The following is a 21848-nucleotide window of genomic DNA, read 5'->3' as shown; positions in this document are numbered from 1 at the left end:
CCGAACATCTACTGGAAAGTGAATATACCGCGGAGCTGTGAATATCACCTGAAAGGCCCCCAGACCCTGCGTGACCCGAACATCTACTGGAAAGTGAATATACCGCGGAGCTGTGAATATCACCTGAAAGGCCCCCAGACCCTGCGTGACCCGAACATCTACTGGAAAGTGAATATACCGCGGAGCTGTGAATATCACGTGAAAGGCCCCCAGACCCTGCGTGACCCGAACATCTACTGGAAAGTGAATATACCGCGGAGCTGCGAATATCACTTGAAAGGCCCCCAGACCCTGCGTGACCCGAACATCTACTGGAAAGTGAATATACCGCGGAGCTGTGAATATCACCTGAAAGGCCCCCAGACCCTGCGTGACCCGAACATCTACTGGAAAGTGAATATACCGCGGAGCTGTGAATATCACCTGAAAGGCCCCCAGACCCTGCGTGACCCGAACATCTACTGGAAAGTGAATATACCGCGGAGCTGTGAATATCACCTGAAATGCCCCCAGACCCTGCGTGACTCGTACATCTACTGGAAAGTGAATATACCGCGGAGCTGTGAATATCACCTGAAATGCCCCCAGACCCTGCGTGACCCGAACATCTACTGGAAAGTGAATATACCGCGGAGCTGTGAATATCACCTGAAAGGCCCCCAGACCCTGCGTGACCCGAACATCGACTGGAAAGTGAATATACCGCGGAGCTGTGAATATCACGTGAAAGGCCCCCAGACCCTGCGTGACCCGAACATCGACTGGAAAGTGAATATACGGCGGAGCTGTGAATATCACCTGAAAGGCCCCCAGACCCTGCGTGACCCGAACATCTACTGGAAAGTGAATATACCGCGGAGCTGTGAATATCACGTGAAAGACCACCAGACTCGAAAATCGACTGGAAAGTCTGTAAAAGTAAATGAAACCGTCCAGAAGATATTTTTCCCTTTTCCTGTGATTTTCAATGCTGTCTTTCCCGAATTCTTATGCATGACAGATCGAACCAGTCCGTCCTTACTCTCCCTCACAGTGCAGCAACGGATCTCTAACCCCGGCAGGAGAGGTTGCCGTCTCCGGAACTGGGGGAACTGAGTGAGAGAGGCGCTTATTAATACGGGAGAGAAACCCTCCGGGGACGTCACAACCTCTCTTCAAATAACGCATTATATTTTCCATGAGAGTTCAAGAAGAGTTAACTCCTAGTTTACCCAGTGGCCGAGGGACAGCAGTGTAGATAACAGCTGTTGTTATTCCACGGAATGGCACAATTAATAAATAAATATATCACAAGATTTCGCTGAAGTCGAAAAATATGGCCCAAAGATAATTAAATGAAATAAGAATTTCTTTAAAAGGTAAATTAGTCAAATATCACTCGTGATCGCCCATTGCATCCGTAAGATGGGAGAGAGAAACAGCGGTTCCAAAGAAGTGGGGCAATACTTTGGAATGTGGAAGTTTTATGAGAGCGAATAAGGCTATCATCCGTTTGTGCAGACATGCTCTCATGGAGAGAAACGCGAGAGAGAGAGAGAGAGGGGGAGAGAGAGAGAGAGAGAGAGAGAGAGAGAGAGAGAGAGAGAGAGAGCGAGAGGGAGAGACAGACAGAGAGAGGGAGATTATTGTTAAAAGTGTGAACCACAAAAGAAAAGACACCGTGAAGGGAATTGGAACTGATATGATGCCTCCCACAGAATCCATTACAGGAAAACAGGGCGGCGAGTCAGAGAGGGAAACAGATACAGAGATACAGAGAATGATGGAATCAGCTGTTGGACACTGGATTCCGATCATCATTCTTGGCACATTTCTTCTGTGATTTTACAAGTGTCTGATTGCTCTCTCTCATGCCACCCTTATGTACTAGTAGTTTGCAGATCTTCAGCAGAAGTACTGTGGCTCACTTCCTTGCGAACTGCTGATGCTGTTGAATCAGAAAGGAGAGAGAAAAAGACAATGTTTTCCTTGCAGCCCGCACGCGTACCCGAATCCCCTGCCGCAGTCACAGAGACATTATCACTGTATTGCAGCGGATGTAAAGAGTCTTGGTGATAGGATAAGCGTTAATCCATGAAGATCTGCAACGTTCTACAAAATGACTCTGTGTTTATTGGCAGGCAAAATGGACGCTGTTACATTCGACAATTTACCCTCCACTGAAAGTCACCCAAACCAAACAACCACCAGGGCTCTAAATCTGTCATTCGGTCTCTCCCCCTCCCACCCTCGTGTATTTGATTCCTTGGAATATTTCCTCTCAATTGAGCCGAATCCGCAGTCATTTATTTCAAAGTCTCTGGAAACGAGTGTTGTTTTCATTTTCCCGCAGACTAATAACATGATATATTTGTGAGACTGCAAAGGCCGAACGGAAACTATTGAAAGAAAACTTCTCTTCTTCACTGTTATTTGTCTTTGTTGTGGTTTGCAATTAATCCTCCTAAAGCTCAGACATCTGGAAGCGGCGAGCACGTTGATTCGCAATGCTGATAGCAATGGATTTGAAAGAAAGGTGCTTAATGATGGGAAACGTTAGATTAAAGGTGTATATGTTACATCAAAACATATTTCTTTGTCACACAAAACATCTGCCAAGAACAGTTGTGCAACGTTTAATTAATCATTGCACAGTAAATACCGAAGACAGATATCACTAGATTCTCTTGTCGGCACCAGTACGTCCAGCCACTGAATACAAACGGCAGATGATTATGTAACTCCAGGTTCTTTACATGTTAATCAACTGAACTGTGATCGGATTTAGATTTGAACGCACAAATCACAAGGTTCTTCGGTGTAACTGGAACAAACTGCTTTAGTCTTACGGATGATTAACCCTGTGCGATAACCATGCTCTTCCCCCGGTCCATTCGGAGTGCTACCCCGGCACCATATAATGGTAGCATTAAAACTCAGCAGGCTTCCTTCCTCAACAACGTGAGTGTTTACTGATATTCTTGCGAAAAATAACATCATATGATCATGATGTTTAGGGTGCTAGAGATCCCGACAATCATGCAAATGCTGAATTATTGACTGTGGAATTTGTATCCTGCTGAACAAACAACTGTTATATTTGCCGACCTGTGAACGGCTATTGACAGTGCAATATATAATATTGTTACACCTGATCTTCATAAACAGTGACAGTGCAATCAATGATAATGATGGTGGAAAGCAGCCAGTGAGTGAGTAGGCCAGGGAAAGAGTGGAAATTTGAGGCTTTGACTCGATAGGCTTCGACGAGAAAAGGCGGAGGACGACCTTCCTCTCAGTTAGTCTTTACAATGCCTCCTGAGACGGTGATGTGCCTCTCCTGTGAGATGTGGCAGTCTTGGGGAACTCCCCTCTCCCGTATAGTCACATCTGCCAGAAGTGCTTGCGGCTGGGCGATCTGGAAGACCGTGTGAGGAATCCGGAGCAGCAGCTGGATGACCTTCGACTCATAAGGGAGAATGAGGCAGTCGTAGATGAGAGCTACAGGGAGGTAGTCACACCTAGGCTGCCGGAAGCAGGTCGTTGGGTGACAGTCCGAGGGGGGGAATGCGAAGGAGAATAGACAGATAGTGCAGAGCACCCCTGCAGACATTCCCCTGAATAATGTTTACCGCCCTGGATGCTGTTGGTGAGGACGACCGACCAGGTGTGAGCCACGGTGGCAGGGCCTCTGGTGGTCTGACCCTGTGGTGCAGAAGGATGGGACGGAGAAGAGGAGAGCTGTCGTCATTGTAGAGCAGACAGGAGATTTTGAGGAGGTGAGAAGGAAACCTGCATGGTTTGTTGCCTCCCGGGTGCCAGGGTCCGGGATGTCTCTGACCGAGTGCATGACATCCTGGTACGAGAGGGAAAGCAAACAGAAGTTATGAGACATCGGCAGGAAGAGGGACGAGGCCCTGAAGTGTCAGTTTCGGGAACTAGGCAGAAGGCTGAAGAACAGGAGCTCAAGGGTGGCGTTCTCAGGATTGCTGCCAGTGCTACGTGATAGTGATGGTAAGAATTGGAGGAGATGACAGCTGAATGCCTGGCTGAGGAGTTGGGGCAGGGGGCTGGGTTTTAGATTTTTGAATCATTGGGATCTCTTCTGGGGAAGGTGGGACCTGTACAGATTGGATGGGGGTGAACTCGAGGGGGTGCAATATCTTTGCAGGTAGGTTTGTAAGCATGGTTCGGGCGGGTTTAAAATAATTTGCAATGGGGATGGGACCCAGAGCGATAGAGCAGTGAAATAAGTGCATGGAGTAAAGCCATATATAACATATAGTGAGGCTTTGAGGAAAGAGCAGCAGAATAAATGGTGTAAAGGTAGCCAGGTAGAAGGGTAAAGTGCATGTACTTCCATGCAGGAATCATCAGGAACAAAGCTGATGAACTGAGAGCTTGGATATATACATGGAATTATGATGTAGTGGCCATTACAGAGATTTGGCTGGCAGCAGGGCAAGAATGGATTCACAATATTCCTGGAATCCAAGGGATAGAGAGGGGGGAAAGGGGAGGAGAGGTGGCATTAATGGTCAGGGATTCTATTGCAGCTGCAGAAAGTGTGGAAATGTAGCAGGATCCTCTTTTGAGTCAGTATGGGTGGAAGTCAGGAATAGGAAGGGAGCAGTTACTCTACTAGGGGTATTTTGTAGGCCCCGTGGTAGCAGCAGAGATACCGAGGAGCAGATTGGGAGGCAGATTTTGGAAAGGTGCAAGATTGGTGCAAGAAAGGTTGGCATTGTGTTTAGCAGCTTTGTCTTGGACATTCATGTGTGATGGTATTACAGTTAACCTTACCTCAAATTGAACTGAAATGAAATGAAGCCGTCTCGTCTGTGAAGGCTGAATCTTCCGTGGAAGAGATCCAGCGATACGCATATCTGAAGACGTTGCTCCCACCCTAACTCCTTAGCCGCAATGAAACTGTATGTTCTTTTAATTTTGGCCACACCTTAAAATACATGAGTTTGCAGAACCGGCTCCCTCTTCTTTCCTGTATACTGGTCTCGGACATGACAGCATAACATCGAGAAACTCGTTCCCGTCCACAGTACCTATTTTCTGTTCCCCTAACAAAGAACACTCTATCCTGAATTGTGAAACTGTCTCGGAGAATGTGCATTTAGATGAAGTGCAGAGACGAACAGGGAAATGGAAGGAGCTGTGTTGTTGGTAGAGCATGGACGTAGTCGTCAGGTATCAGTCACTGGGAGTCAGTATTGTCGAACCAAGTGATTGGCCTGTCCACACAGAAGAGTGCGGTGTCTCAGAAACGAGAGATCGATATCCGGTGGAAGGGAGCTGACGTCACCCCTCCCCTTTCCTTCCCAGAATTCCGTATGAACAGAGAGAGGAAGGGGGTTAATCGCAGAGGAGAGCTGCAGGGGATTGACCGTGTCAGTGAGATGAGGAAGGGATAGCGGTGACGGCCAGGAGTGTACGGGACTGAGGGCGGACAGAGACGGGGTGTGTCGAAGGATGGCAGGGGCGGAAACGGGTCGGGCTGTAGGAGAAGTCGTGGAAGACGGTGACGAGAACGGTCGTCTGGGAAGGAAGGCTGACGACGAAGTGGATCGTAGGAGAAGAAGGAAGACTAGGAAGGATGCAGAGACTGCTGGTACTAACAAAGACTGGCTGAGTGCAGAAGAGCGAGGGGATTATGCAGACGGGTATGAAGTGAATGGATGGGAGCGGGTGAATAGACCGTCGAGCTGTGAGGAAGATGGAGGCCGTCACGGAGCCGGGGAGGATTTTAGGTGGTAGATGGGTTGGCGTAAAACCGTTGTAGGGAAGGGAGGAGTTGGTGCAGACGTGGAGGTTGATTAAGTACACGAGTTGGGAAGTCACGTTGCCAAGACGATAGAGAGGTGCTAATTATTCGGCTCTGCTTGTTCCCTTCTCTTCTGTTAGAATCAACCTTCAGGTGGGTGAAATATCGCAAGGCATCGGGTTCCCATGGTGGACCCGGTAGGGCACTGAACAACTCTCCCGCTCAACATGCTAGATTGTCTAAGGAGTCTGTGGAGTGGAAGGGAAATACAAGACCAGCACTCACTTCCAGGGCAAGGATTTTATTTTAAGGCAATGGTGAGGTCTTATGTGGAGTTTTGTGAGCAGCTTTCGCCCTCTTCCATAATCCAGACAGATGTGATTACATTGGAAAGGGTTGAAAGGAGTCCAGCCAGATGTGATTACATTGGAGAGGGTTGAAGGGAGCCCAGACAGATGTGATTACATTGGAGAGTGTTGAAAGGAGTCCAGACAGATGTGATTACATTGGAGAGGGTTAAAGGGAGTCCAGACAGATGTGATTACATTGGAAAGGGTTGAAAGGAGTCCAGCCAGATGTGATTACATTGGAGAGGGTTGAAGGGAGTCCAGACAGATGTGATTACATTGGAGAGTGTTGAAAGGAGTCCAGACAGATGTGATTACATTGGAGAGGGTTGAAGGGAGTCCAGACAGATGTGATTACATTGGAAAGGGTTGAAAGGAGTCCAGCCAGATGTGATTACATTGGAGAGGGTTGAAGGGAGTCCAGACAGATGTGATTACATTGGAGAGTGTTGAAAGGAGTCCAGACAGATGTGATTACATTGGAGAGGGTTGAAGGGAGTCCAGACAGATGTGATTACATTGGAGATGGTTGAAAGGAGTCCAGACAGATGTGATTACATTGGAGAGTGTTGAAAGGAGTCCAGCCAGATGTGATTACATCAGAGAGGGTTGAAAGGAGTCCAGACAGATGTGATTACATTGGAGAGTGTTGAAAGGAGTCCAGCCAGATGTGATTACATTGGAGAGTGTTGAAGTGACTCCAGCCAGATGTGATTTCATTGGAGAGGGTTGAAAGGAGTCCAGACAGATGTGATTACATTGGAGAGTGTTGAAAGGAGTCCAGCCAGATGTGATTACTTTTGAGATGGTTGTCCAGACAGATGTGATTACATTGGAGAGGGTTGGAGTCCAGCCAGATGTGATTACATTGGAGAGTGTTGAAGTGTCAGCCAGATGTGATTACATTGGAGAGGGTTGGAGTACAGCCAGATGTGATTACATTGGAGAGGGTTGAAGGGAGTCCAGCCAGATGTGATTACATTGGAGAGGGTTGGAGTACAGCCAGATGTGATTACATCGGAGAGGGTTGAAGGGCGTCCAGCCAGATGCGATTACATTGGAGAGGGTTGGAGTACAGCCAGATGTGATTACATCGGAGAGGGTTGAAGGGAGTCCAGCCAGATGTGATTACATTAGAGAGTGTTGAAGTGTCAGCCAGATGTGATTACATTGGAGAGGGTTGAAGGGAGTCCAGACAGATGTGATTACATTGGAGAGGGTTGAAGGGTCCAGACAGATGTGATTACATTGGAGAGGGTTGAAGGGAGTCCAGACAGATGTGATTACATTGGAGAGGGTTGAAGTGACTCCAGATAGATGTGATTACATTGCAGAGGGTTGAAGGGAGACCAGCCAGATGTGATTACATTGGAGAGGGTTGAAGGGAGTCCAGACAGATGTGATTACATTGGAGAGTGTTGAAAGGAGTCCAGACAGATGTGATTACATTGGAGAGGGTTGAAGGGAGTCCAGACAGATGTGATTACATTGGAAAGGGTTGAAAGGAGTCCAGCCAGATGTGATTACATTGGAGAGGGTTGAAGGGAGTCCAGACAGATGTGATTACATTGGAGAGTGTTGAAAGGAGTCCAGACAGATGTGATTACATTGGAGAGGGTTGGAGTCCAGCCAGATGTGATTACATTGGAGAGTGTTGAAGTGTCAGCCAGATGTGATTACATTGGAGAGGGTTGGAGTACAGCCAGATGTGATTACATTGGAGAGGGTTGAAGGGAGTCCAGCCAGATGTGATTACATTGGAGAGGGTTGGAGTACAGCCAGATGTGATTACATCGGAGAGGGTTGAAGGGCGTCCAGCCAGATGCGATTACATTGGAGAGGGTTGGAGTACAGCCAGATGTGATTACATCGGAGAGGGTTGAAGGGAGTCCAGCCAGATGTGATTACATTAGAGAGTGTTGAAGTGTCAGCCAGATGTGATTACATTGGAGAGGGTTGAAGGGAGTCCAGACAGATGTGATTACATTGGAGAGGGTTGAAGGGTCCAGACAGATGTGATTACATTGGAGAGGGTTGAAGGGAGTCCAGACAGATGTGATTACATTGGAGAGGGTTGAAGTGACTCCAGATAGATGTGATTACATTGCAGAGGGTTGAAGGGAGACCAGCCAGATGTGATTACATTGGAGAGGGTTGAAGGGAGTCCAGACAGATGTGATTACATTGGAGAGTGTTGAAAGGAGTCCAGACAGATGTGATTACATTGGAGAGGGTTGAAGGGAGTCCAGACAGATGTGATTACATTGGAAAGGGTTGAAAGGAGTCCAGCCAGATGTGATTACATTGGAGAGGGTTGAAGGGAGTCCAGACAGATGTGATTACATTGGAGAGTGTTGAAAGGAGTCCAGACAGATGTGATTACATTGGAGAGGGTTGAAGGGAGTCCAGACAGATGTGATTACATTGGAGATGGTTGAAAGGAGTCCAGACAGATGTGATTACATTGGAGAGTGTTGAAAGGAGTCCAGCCAGATGTGATTACATTGGAGAGTGTTGAAGTGACTCCAGCCAGATGTGATTTCATTGGAGAGGGTTGAAAGGAGTCCAGACAGATGTGATTACATTGGAGAGTGTTGAAAGGAGTCCAGCCAGATGTGATTACTTTTGAGATGGTTGTCCAGACAGATGTGATTACATTGGAGAGGGTTGAAGTGACTCCAGATAGATGTGATTACATTGCAGAGGGTTGAAGGGAGACCAGCCAGATGTGATTACATTGGAGAGGGTTGAAGGGAGTCCAGACAGATGTGATTACATTGGAGAGTGTTGAAAGGAGTCCAGACAGATGTGATTACATTGGAGAGGGTTGAAGGGAGTCCAGACAGATGTGATTACATTGGAAAGGGTTGAAAGGAGTCCAGCCAGATGTGATTACATTGGAGAGGGTTGAAGGGAGTCCAGACAGATGTGATTACATTGGAGAGTGTTGAAAGGAGTCCAGACAGATGTGATTACATTGGAGAGGGTTGAAGGGAGTCCAGACAGATGTGATTACATTGGAGATGGTTGAAAGGAGTCCAGACAGATGTGATTACATTGGAGAGTGTTGAAAGGAGTCCAGCCAGATGTGATTACATCAGAGAGGGTTGAAAGGAGTCCAGACAGATGTGATTACATTGGAGAGTGTTGAAAGGAGTCCAGCCAGATGTGATTACATTGGAGAGTGTTGAAGTGACTCCAGCCAGATGTGATTTCATTGGAGAGGGTTGAAAGGAGTCCAGACAGATGTGATTACATTGGAGAGTGTTGAAAGGAGTCCAGCCAGATGTGATTACTTTTGAGATGGTTGTACAGACAGATGCGATTACATTGGAGAGGGTTGGAGTCCAGCCAGATGTGATTACATTGGAGAGTGTTGAAGTGTCAGCCAGATGTGATTACATTGGAGAGGGTTGGAGTACAGCCAGATGTGATTACATTGGAGAGGGTTGAAGGGAGTCCAGCCAGATGTGATTACATTGGAGAGGGTTGGAGTACAGCCAGATGTGATTACATCGGAGAGGGTTGAAGGGCGTCCAGCCAGATGCGATTACATTGGAGAGGGTTGGAGTACAGCCAGATGTGATTACATCGGAGAGGGTTGAAGGGAGTCCAGCCAGATGTGATTACATTAGAGAGTGTTGAAGTGTCAGCCAGATGTGATTACATTGGAGAGGGTTGAAGGGAGTCCAGACAGATGTGATTACATTGGAGAGGGTTGAAGGGTCCAGACAGATGTGATTACATTGGAGAGGGTTGAAGGGAGTCCAGACAGATGTGATTACATTGGAGAGGGTTGAAGTGACTCCAGATAGATGTGATTACATTGCAGAGGGTTGAAGGGAGACCAGCCAGATGTGATTACATTGGAGAGGGTTGAAGGGAGTCCAGACAGATGTGATTACATTGGAGAGTGTTGAAAGGAGTCCAGACAGATGTGATTACATTGGAGAGGGTTGAAGGGAGTCCAGACAGATGTGATTACATTGGAAAGGGTTGAAAGGAGTCCAGCCAGATGTGATTACATTGGAGAGGGTTGAAGGGAGTCCAGACAGATGTGATTACATTGGAGAGTGTTGAAAGGAGTCCAGACAGATGTGATTACATTGGAGAGGGTTGAAGGGAGTCCAGACAGATGTGATTACATTGGAGATGGTTGAAAGGAGTCCAGACAGATGTGATTACATTGGAGAGTGTTGAAAGGAGTCCAGCCAGATGTGATTACATCAGAGAGGGTTGAAAGGAGTCCAGACAGATGTGATTACATTGGAGAGTGTTGAAAGGAGTCCAGCCAGATGTGATTACATTGGAGAGTGTTGAAGTGACTCCAGCCAGATGTGATTTCATTGGAGAGGGTTGAAAGGAGTCCAGACAGATGTGATTACATTGGAGAGTGTTGAAAGGAGTCCAGCCAGATGTGATTACTTTTGAGATGGTTGTCCAGACAGATGTGATTACATTGGAGAGGGTTGAAGTGACTCCAGATAGATGTGATTACATTGCAGAGGGTTGAAGGGAGACCAGCCAGATGTGATTACATTGGAGAGGGTTGAAGGGAGTCCAGACAGATGTGATTACATTGGAGAGTGTTGAAAGGAGTCCAGACAGATGTGATTACATTGGAGAGGGTTGAAGGGAGTCCAGACAGATGTGATTACATTGGAAAGGGTTGAAAGGAGTCCAGCCAGATGTGATTACATTGGAGAGGGTTGAAGGGAGTCCAGACAGATGTGATTACATTGGAGAGTGTTGAAAGGAGTCCAGACAGATGTGATTACATTGGAGAGGGTTGAAGGGAGTCCAGACAGATGTGATTACATTGGAGATGGTTGAAAGGAGTCCAGACAGATGTGATTACATTGGAGAGTGTTGAAAGGAGTCCAGCCAGATGTGATTACATCAGAGAGGGTTGAAAGGAGTCCAGACAGATGTGATTACATTGGAGAGTGTTGAAAGGAGTCCAGCCAGATGTGATTACATTGGAGAGTGTTGAAGTGACTCCAGCCAGATGTGATTTCATTGGAGAGGGTTGAAAGGAGTCCAGACAGATGTGATTACATTGGAGAGTGTTGAAAGGAGTCCAGCCAGATGTGATTACTTTTGAGATGGTTGTACAGACAGATGCGATTACATTGGAGAGGGTTGGAGTCCAGCCAGATGTGATTACATTGGAGAGTGTTGAAGTGTCAGCCAGATGTGATTACATTGGAGAGGGTTGGAGTACAGCCAGATGTGATTACATTGGAGAGGGTTGAAGGGAGTCCAGCCAGATGTGATTACATTGGAGAGGGTTGGAGTACAGCCAGATGTGATTACATCGGAGAGGGTTGAAGGGCGTCCAGCCAGATGCGATTACATTGGAGAGGGTTGGAGTACAGCCAGATGTGATTACATCGGAGAGGGTTGAAGGGAGTCCAGCCAGATGTGATTACATTAGAGAGTGTTGAAGTGTCAGCCAGATGTGATTACATTGGAGAGGGTTGAAGGGAGTCCAGACAGATGTGATTACATTGGAGAGGGTTGAAGGGTCCAGACAGATGTGATTACATTGGAGAGGGTTGAAGGGAGTCCAGACAGATGTGATTACATTGGAGAGGGTTGAAGTGACTCCAGATAGATGTGATTACATTGCAGAGGGTTGAAGGGAGACCAGCCAGATGTGATTACATTGGAGAGGGTTGAAAGGAGTCCAGACAGATGTGATTACATTGCAGAGGGTTGAAAGGAGTCCAGACAGATATGATTACATTGCAGAGGGTTGAAAGGAGTCCAGGCAGATGTGATTACATTGGGGAAGGTTGAAGGGAGTCCAGCCAGATGTGCTGATATTGGAGAGAGTGAAAGGTGTCCAGCCCAATGTGATTGCATTGGAGAGGTTTGAAATGTGGCCCACCAGATGTGCTGACATTGGAGAGGGTTGAAATGAGGTTCACGACAAGGATGTCAGCGTCTCAGTGGATTTATCCTCGGTCGAACACATTCATGGAAACACGAAGGTTGGAGCGATGGGCAGAACGAATGGGGTAGTGAGAGTCGGGAAGAGGGATGGGGGAGAAAAAGGGTGTATTCATGGGATTTAAGCCGGCCCCTCGGGCTGTTGACAGAGATCCTGGATCTTCCCAGAAATCTCTGTCAAAAAATGTACAGTCTTCTCGCAGATGAAACGGTGCGGATCATTGTAGCATTTGTGGTTCAAAGATTTACATTCACTGCATTCGAACGTTCTGGCGTTCATCTTGTAAAAGACATCAGAGACAACGTTCCTGTCAAGGAAGGGAAACAATTTCAAAAGGGACAACCCACCTCCAGCAGACAGTCTTGTGTCAGTTCTCAAAATCGCAACACTCACCATTGTCCTGTGGCAGAGCCGTGCCAGACCCAAAATGATCCCACTACCCGAACTTTTCCAACAGACCTGTGCCAATCCCCACAAACACTCTCACTTACCACTCTCTTCGCACAGTCCAGGTAAGTCCCTACATTAATTCAACTGCACACAATCTACCAACAGACCGTGTCGGTTCCTAATCTAATCCAATTACACACCCTCCCACTACAAATCCGTCTCCCAAATTCGACCCAGCGGCGCACTCCCTCCCCACAGGGTTCGTCCACAAAATACTCCCACAGACCTCTGTCAGTCTCTTAACAAATCCAAACGCCCAACTCTCTCCCCACGAACATTTCCCTGTCCCGAAGATGCTGCCTAATCCCACAATCCCCCACAGAGTGTATCAGTCCGCAAACTAATCCCACTGCCCGCTCCCTTCTCGCAGCCTGTATCAACTCCCAAATTCATCCCGCCACCAACTCTCTACTAAAAACCTTGCATGACCGCACATCTCACCCGGCTTCGCATTTTCCAATCCAGTACAACCTTCGCTTGTCGTTGACAACATTCTTGACAAAATTCTGTGAAATTAAATTGTTGCCATTAATGTTTGAATTTGAGGACAATTTCAAGTTCATCACGTTATGTCTGACTCAGCGACAGTGTAATGGGACGGTGAGAAGGGTGATTGACTCTCTGTCTGACAATAGGAATGTATGATGGGGCGGTGCGGAGGGAGATTCACACTGTGTCTGACACCCGGAGTGTGTGATGGGACAGTGTGGAGGGAGATTCACTCTGTGTCTGACACCAGGAGTGTGTGATGGGACGGTTTGGAGGGAGATTCACTCTGTGTCTGACCCCGGGAGTGTGTGATGGGACGGTGTGGAGGGAGATTCACTCTGTGTCTGACCCCGGGAGTGTGTGATGGGACGGTGTGGATGGAGATTCACTCTGTGTCTGACCCCGGGAGTGTGTGATGGAATGGTGTGGAGGGAGATTCACTCTGTGTCTGACCCCGGGAGTGTGTGATGGGACGGTGCGGAGGGAGATTCACTCTGTGTCTGACCCCGGGAGTGTGTGATGGGACGGTGTGGAGGGAGATTAGCTCTGTGTCGGACTCCGGGAGTTTGTTACGTGACGGTGTGGAGGGAGATTCACTCTGTGTCTGACACCAGGAGTGTGTGATGGGACAGTGTGGAGGGAGATTCACTCTGTGTCTTACCCCGGGAGTGTGTGATGGGACGGTGTGGATGGAGATTCACTCTGTGTCTGACCCCGGGAGTGTGTGATGGAATGGTGTGGAGGGAGATTCACTCTGTGTCGGACTCCGGGAGTTTGTTACGTGACGGTGTGGAGGGAGATTTACTTTGTGTCTCATCCCGGGAATGTTTGATGGGACGGTGTGGAGGAAGATTCACACTGGTGTGGATAAATCTTCCGACGATCTGACACATACCTCTACTTCTGTTGAAATTATTTCAAGAAGTTTTGAATCAGAGTTCGAACAATACTGCTTCGCGTCTTTGTAGGATTTTTCTGACGTGGGTATAAGATAACACTTGTCTTCATTTCTGATCCAGTCCTGGCAACACGGTTGCTCTGGAAATTCCGAACAAGTAACAGTGATTCTCCCTCCATCCGCCCATTGCATCGTCCGAGAGACAGACATAGAATAGGGATCCTTCCAGATTAGCCCATAACAGAGTGCTGGGGACAGACATAAAGTGAAGCTCCATCCTCTCCGTTCCGTCTCACACTTTCACTGTCAGTCAGGGAGTGATGTTTCCTCAGCAAAATCCCAATGGACAACTCTGTGTCGTACATAGAGTGAAGCTCGCTCCTCACCGTCCCATCACACACTCCCGGGGTCAGGCACAGAGTGAATCTGCCTCCACACCGTCCCATCACACTCTCCCTGGGTCAGACACAGAGAGAATCTCCCTCCACACCGTCCCATCACACTCTCCCTGGGTCAGACACAGAATGACGCTACCTCCACACCGTCCCATCACACACTCCCTGGATCAGGCACACAGTGAATCTCCCTCCACACCGTCCCAGCACACACTCAGGGGATAAGACACAGATTGAATCTCCCTCCACACCTTCCCATCACACATTCCCGGGGTCAGACACCGTGCCAAGCTCCCTCCACACCGTCACGTTAAACAGTATCGGGTTTAGACACAAGGTGAAGCTCCCTCCACCCCGTCCCAGCACACTCTACCGGGGTCAGCCGCAGAGTGAATCTCGCTCCACACCGTCCCATCAGACCGTCCTGTAGTCAGACATATAGAAATTGATACTGGGTGTTACTCCTTCCACACGGGCTTATCACCCTCTCCCGGGGTTCAGCTTCAGATTGAGGCTCCCTCCACCCCACTCCTCACACATTCTATGACCAGAGAGCAGAATTTATATCCCTCCACAAAGTCCAGACACATTCAGCCTTAGTCAGACACAATGTGAATCTCTCTCTCTACTGCCTAATCACACACTGAAGCGGTCAGACACAGAATGAAACTACGTCAGCACATATGACAAATGTCAGAGGGAGAGTGATTCTCCCTCTACAGCTTCTCAACACACAACACAGCAAAGTGTCAGATACAGAGGGAATTTGCTTCCACCCGGTCCCATCATACACTCCTTCATTTAACACCTTGTGAATCTCCGCCTTCCGTCCAACCACACACTCCCTGGCAAGTCAAAGACAGAAGCTCTCTCTGAACCGTCCCATCACTCATTCCATGAATCAGACAAAGACTGAAGCTGTCTCTCCACGATCCCATCACACACTCCCGGATTCAGACACAGAGTAAATCCCTCTCTGCACCGTCCCAACACTCACTCCCAGATTCAGAGCGAAACGCTCTCTCCACGGTGCCATAACACATTTCAGGAGTCAGACATGGAGTGAATCTCACTGAAGACTGTCCCATCACACAATACCGCTGTCAGACACAGAGTGAAGCTGGATCCATACTGTCCCATCAGACATTCCCGGAGTGAGACATAGAGAGAAGCTGTAATCTTGCGTCTCACAATCCCATGGTCAGACACAGAGTGAATCCACCTCCACAACGTCCCATCACTCTCTCGTGGATTCAGTGATAGACTGTAACTTCCTCCACGTCGTCCCATCACACACTCACCGGTTGAAACACACAGTAAATCACCCTCCATACCATCTCTTCACACACTCCCGATGTCAATCACAGAGTGACGCTTCCTGTCTCCATGCCTGCCCTGTGATGAGGAGCGGGTGAAAGAGGGGGATGATGCCTCACCTCTTCTGCTGGTCAACAATTCACAGATTTGAGCCTTGGTTTCGTTGACAGATCTGTACTTCATTTCGATCTCAGTGAACTGGTGACGGAGATCGCTGTGCATTCGGTTAAGAGACTGACGAATCTGTGACACTGAGAGAGATGGTGATGGATGTTTAGAGTTTACAGTGACACGTGAGTCAGCGTCACGCTACCGAACGGGTCACAGAGAGTGTTGTGTCAGTGTCACAGTGAAGGGTGTCACTTAAAAGGATGTGCTGGTGGCACAGTCTGAGGCGTCGGCGCCACCTTGAGGGGCGTGTTTGTGTGACACTGAGGGGTATATCAATGTCCCGGTGAAGGTTTTGTTGTTACTATGGGGGTCTGCGTCAGTATCGTGCGGGACATGTCCGAGTTGCTCAGAAGGATGTGTCCTTTTTACAATGATAGGAGTTTCTGTGCCCTGTCGAGAGGTGACCGTGTCACAATTAGGTGTAAAGGAGAGGGAAATGTCAGAGTGAGGGGCCCAGTGTAGTCACAGTGGGTGGAATATCTGTGCCATGGTATGCGATGTTCTGGTCTCACAGAAAGGGGTAAGTCTGTGTCACGGTGAGAGACATATCATGGCCACGGTGTGTGTCAGGTTGTCACGCTGAGGTGTGTGTCCGTGCAACGGAGAGTACTATGACTGTGTCATTGAGAATTATGTGTCGGTATCACGTTCAGGGTTTGCCTGTGTCAGGGTGAGGTGTGGGTAATTGCCTCAGTGAGCAGTGCATCGACGTTATGTTGAGGGATGTTACAGTGACGTGTGAGTCTTTGTCACGGTGCGGTGCGGAGCGGATCACGTTGAGGTGCGTGAAGGTGTCACGGTGTACGGTACCTCTGTGTCAGGGTGAAGGGCGTGTCGATGTCAGTCTGAGGAGTGCTGTGGTGTCGCCCTGAGGAGTTTATCAGTGACAAGGTCAGGGATATGTCGATATCACATTGAGGGGTGCATTGCGGTCAGTGTGACAGCCACGTGTGTGTCACGGCAATGGTCGTGTCAGTGTCGCGGTCAGGAGTGGATCTGCGTCTCGTTGGAGGTCGTGACCGTGCTACGGTAACAGCATTGTTGATGTTATGGTGAATGGCGTGTCGATGTCAGGACGAGTCTTAATTGTGTTACCGTAAAAACCGTGTCTTATTACGGTTTTCGGTGTGTCCATGTTGTGGTGATGGGCTTTAATCGGTGTTACGGTAAGCGTCGTGCCGGTGTCACTGTGGTGTTTTACAACAACAATTTACTCCACTCTCTTTATTTACGGTCTGACTCCACTCGGAGCCCGTTCCACTCACCATGGATCGAGAGTCCGACCACAATCACGATGAGGGCGGCTGTAACTAGGCAGAGTAGGCAGATCAGACGGTACGGTCTTCCGATCTTCGCTTTCGAGTCTTGTTCTTGCGCACCTGTAGAGAAACCACAAGACCATGAGACCATGCGATATAGTAGCAGAAGTAGGCCGTTCGGGCCATCGAGTCTGCTCCTCCATTCAATCATGGGCTGAACCAATTCTGCCAACACCCTTTGATATCCTGGCTAATCAAGAAACAAGCGATATCATCCTTAAATGCACCAAATGATTTAGCCTCGACAGCCGCTTGTGGCAACAAAGTCCACAGATTTACCAAACTCCGACTAAAGTAATTTCCCCGCATCTCTGTTCTAAATGGACGATCTTCAATATTGAAGTCGTGTCCTCTTGTCTTGGACTCCCCTATCACGGGAAATAACTTGCCATATTTCATCTGTTTAGGCCTTTTAACATTCGGAAAGTTTTAAGGAAATCCCTCCTCATTCTCCTGAACTCCAGGGAATACAGCCCAAGAGCCGCCAGTTCCTCATACGGTGGCCCTTTCAGTCCTGGAATCATTCTCGTGAATCTTCTCTGAACTCTCTCCGATGTCAGCACATCGTTTCTAAAATAAGGAGCCCAAAACTGCACACAATACTGTCTGGTCTCACGAGTGCATTACAGAGCCGCAACATCACATCCCTGCCCGGATATTCTACACCTCTAGAAATGAATGGCAACATTGCATTTGCCTTCTTCACAACCGACTCAACCTGGAGACTAAGCTTCAGGGAATCCTGCACAAGGACTGCCAAGTCCCTTTGCATCTCTGCATTTTGAATTCTCTCTCCATCTAAACAATAGTCCGATCATTGTTATCTTCCACCAATGTGCATACCCATACACGTTCCATCACTGTATCTCATTTCGGGTAAGATACCCGAGGGACTTTGATAGAATCATAGAGAGATACTCACTGCATAGATAGCGTCTCTTAAGAGGCTTTTGGATAGGTACACGGAGCTTAGAAAAATAGAGTGCTATGGGGAAGTCCAGTCATTTCTCATGCAGGGACATGTTCGGCACAACTTTGTGGGCCGAAGGGCCTGTATTGTTCTGTAGGTTTCCTTTGTTTCTTCTATGTTTATACTTTCCACTTCTTTGCCAATTCCCCTAAACTATCGACAATTGAAGAAAGTTAGTCAGACAGGCTCTCTGTTTGCTCAACACTACCCGCTCCTCCACATGTCTTTGTGTCATCGGCAAATTCAGCCACAAATCCCTTAATAGAGTCGTCCGTTGATATGCATCGTAAAATGCAGCGGATTCAACATAGACCCCTGTAGAATTCCACCAGTACTTGGCAGCCATCCAGAATTCGATCCGTTCATTTCCACTCTCTATTGTGTGCCGATCAGCCAATGCTCCATGCTGGAATCTTCCCTGTAATTCCATGGGCTCTTATCTTGCTAAACAGCCTTATGTACTGCACCTTGTCAAAGGTCTTCTAAAAATCCAAGTACACCACATCTACTGCATCTCCTTTGTCTACCCTGCTTGTAATTTCTTCAAAAAATTGCAGCAGGTGAGTGAGGCTGGATTTTCCATTAAGGAACCCACGCCTGTACTGGTCTAGCTGGACACGTGCCCCCACGTACTCAGTAATCTCATCCCGAACAATCGATCCTAACTATGTCCCAACCACTGATGCCAGGTTAATAAGTCTATTGTTTCCTTTCTGCTGCCTCCCACCCTTCATGCATAGCGGAGTAACATTTACAATTTTCTGGTCATCCGGCACAATGCCAGAATCCATCGGTTCTTGAAAGATCATTGTTGATGCCTCTGCAATCTCTCCAGCTACTTCCTTCAGAGCCCGATGGTGCATTCCCTCTTGGTCCGGGGATTTAATCACATAGACAAATCATGGACGTTCATTCAGTGTGGGACTGAGTTCAGCGTGACCCAATTTGGATTCCCTTTCACCCACCAACTGCGGTCCCTCCTTCACCACGATCTCACCTCCCACTCTCTGCCTCAGTTACTTTTAGCCGTAATGGCTGAGAGTCCAAATGCGTTGAATCGGCAAAGTCTGAGAAGTGTCTGACTGATTCCAGAGGTGTTTTATTCTCTCGTATGCGATTGGTTAAGTTGGAGTGGTGGGTGTTGTCTCCGTCAACTTTCATTTGGACGTTTGACTGGGTCCCTCAGGGGAGGCTTATCCGGAAGATAATGATACAGGGGATCCACGGGGAATTGACCGTCTGGATTCAGAGTTTGTTATTATTCACGGTGAGGTGGGAGTCCCTGGGTGTTTGACCGGGTCCCTCGGGGGAGGCTTATCCAGAAGATTATGACACATCGGATCCACGGGGAATTGACCGTCTGGATTCAGAGTTTGTCATTATTCACGGTGAGGTGGGAGTCCCTGGGTGTTTGACCGGGTCCCTCAGGGGAGGCTTATCCAGAAGATTATGACACATCGGATCCACGGGGAATTGGCCGGCTGGATTCAGTGTTTATTATTTTTTCACAGTTATATAATTGTTTGCCCGCTTTGTTCTTTTATTCACAAGTGGTGTACATGGCGGCCCTGTCGGGGACTAACATGTTGTGGGCGGTATATAAAGTAGTGGTTAGCAAACACTTTATAGTACCAGTGAGCCGGGTTCAATTCCCGCTGCCCGCCAACAACGAGTGCACGTTACCCCGTGACGCCGTGGGGCTCCTCCGGGTGGCCCGCTTTCCACCCACAGTCCAAAGAAGTATCAGTTGGTACTTTGACAGGTCATTGAAAGTGTGCAGGCTTTCAGAGGTGACAGCGGGATATTGATAGGATGCAAAACAGGGCTGAGAAGTGGCAGATGGCGTTCAACCCAAATAGGCATGAGGTGTTTCATTTTGGTAGGTCAAATACAATGACAGAATGTAGTATTGATGGCAAGAATCTTGACAGTGTGGAGGTTCAGAGGGCTACCAGTAGGCCTAGTAATTTCTGTAGTAGGGACATATTCGACACGATCTTGTGGGCCGAAGGGCCTGTAATGTGCTGTAGGGTTTCCATGTTTTCTTGTTGGCTGCCGGTGACCTGCGTTGTTCCACAGGGTTCTTGTTGTGAGTGATTGTTTTATATTATTTCAAAGACTTGGATGTTTGAATTAATACGCCGGTTGCAGTTCGCAGACGACGCGAATATTGCTGGAGGACAGGGAGGTTTAAGGAATGAAGGAGTCTGTAGGAGGACGGGAGTTACAGGTCGACAGGCTGCTGAAGAAGGTGTTCGACACGTTTGCCTTTATCAGTCAGGACACTGAGTCCGGGAGTCGGGAGGTCACATCCCAGTTGTACAAGCCGTCGGCCAGGAGGCACTCGGATTTCGGTTCAGTCTTGGTTCCCCCTGCTGTCGGAGAGATGTAACTGAGCTGGAAAGAGTGCAGAGGGAGATTTACCAGGATGTTGCCCGAGCTCGAGGGATTGAGTTATGAAGTGATGTCGGGCAGTTAAGGATTTTATTCCTTGGAGTCTAGGAGTGACCTCACAGGGGGGCTTTCTTCCTTGGAGGGTACGGGTGACCACGCAGATGTGTACAAAACCATGAGGGGCACATCAGCTACAGTCACGAACGACAGGGCACACGCCGAAGGTGAGAGAGGAAAGACATTTAATTGGGTACCCTAGTGAATCATTTTTGTACCCAAATGGTGGTCCTTATGTGGAAAGAGATGCCAGAAAACTGGTTGAAGGAGAGACATTTAAAGTATTTAAAAATACACACTCTTCTGCACATGGCACGTGACCTTCTAAACGATGACATCATAATTGTGAACTCTGACCTGTTTGGGCATTGTTTGGCAGCTTTCGGAGTCCGGCGGCAATGGGAGGAGCCTCATCCTCATTGATGACGTGCTCGTCATTCGGAAATTTCACCTCTGCGTAGGTGGAGTTCAGACCGCCTGGAATGCAGAGCGAGAGAGGATGAGAGAGATGGTAATAGAAAGAGAAGAGAGGGCAGAGCGAGCAAGCAGATAGAGGCGAAAGCAGAGTAGGGAAAGTGCGTCTTAAGTAAAGGAGGGAAAGGATGAGAGGCAGGGAACGGGGGAAGATAGAGGGGAGAGGAGAGATGGCTGGAAAAGAGGAGACAGTGGTGAGCGATAGAGGCAATGAGCGGGAATATAGGAGTGAGAGAATGGGAATGAGAATGGATAGGGGAGACGGGGAGAGTGGCAGAGGATGGGAGAGCGGAGGTAGTAGTTAAGGGTGAGGGGAGAAGGAGGCGGAGGAGAGAAAGCAAAGAGAGCAGACAGAGATAGGGGAGTGAGGGTGAGCAAAGTTGAAGACCGAAAAGCTAAGAGAGAGAGAGAGAGGAAGAGGGCAAAGCCTGAGCGAGAGGGGGAAAAGGGGAAGGGACCAATAAAACAGTTTGCGGAGCGGGGGGTAAGCGGAAAATGGGGCGAATGGGAGCGAACAGCGAGAGAGTAGAGAGGAGATAGCGAGGGATGGGAGAATGAGCAAAGAATGAGGGAAAGTGCGAAGGAGAAAGCAAGAGTGAGGTAGGGGCAATGGGGGAGTGTGATAGAGGGGCGAATTTGGAGTGTGGAGCAAGTGAGGGAAGGGAAGAGTGGTGGAGATTGGGGAGAAGGGGGAGGTTGGGAGAGGAGAGAGAGAGTGGTGGGGAGAGATAGAGGGATGCTGCTAGACAGAATGTAGAGAGAGTGGGCGGAGAGAGGGGAAAGGGGTGAGAGAAAGTGGTGAAGGTGGAGAAGTTGAGAGTGGAGTGAGAGTTCTGAGTAGGGAGGGGTTTAAGGG

The 21848-nt window shown here is 48.4% G+C and overlaps 1 protein-coding gene across 1 annotated transcript in view; it reads right to left on the bottom strand.

Annotated features, from left to right (window-relative positions):
• Window positions 1-11295: 11295 nt before the first annotated feature.
• LOC132389224 (C-type lectin domain family 12 member A-like) overlaps window positions 11296-21848 on the bottom strand; it is a 13636-nt gene continuing 3083 nt past the window's right edge. Inside the window, exons 4-9 of the mRNA XM_059961694.1 lie at window positions 20876-20995; window positions 17044-17157; window positions 15727-15858; window positions 13893-14035; window positions 12950-13014; window positions 11296-12365 (exon numbers count right to left, since the gene is read on the bottom strand). Of these exons, the coding sequence (XP_059817677.1) occupies window positions 12179-12365; window positions 12950-13014; window positions 13893-14035; window positions 15727-15858; window positions 17044-17157; window positions 20876-20995 (761 nt within the window). The 3' untranslated portion in view covers window positions 11296-12178. The remainder of the gene's footprint in view (window positions 12366-12949; window positions 13015-13892; window positions 14036-15726; window positions 15859-17043; window positions 17158-20875; window positions 20996-21848) is intronic.

The sequence above is a fragment of the Hypanus sabinus genome, unplaced genomic scaffold (genome assembly GCF_030144855.1).
Source record: "Hypanus sabinus isolate sHypSab1 unplaced genomic scaffold, sHypSab1.hap1 scaffold_504, whole genome shotgun sequence".
Lineage (NCBI taxonomy): Eukaryota > Metazoa > Chordata > Chondrichthyes > Myliobatiformes > Dasyatidae > Hypanus > Hypanus sabinus.
The sequence above is the reverse complement of the archived record's forward strand: the minus strand, read 5'-3'. Positions and strand labels throughout refer to the sequence as shown.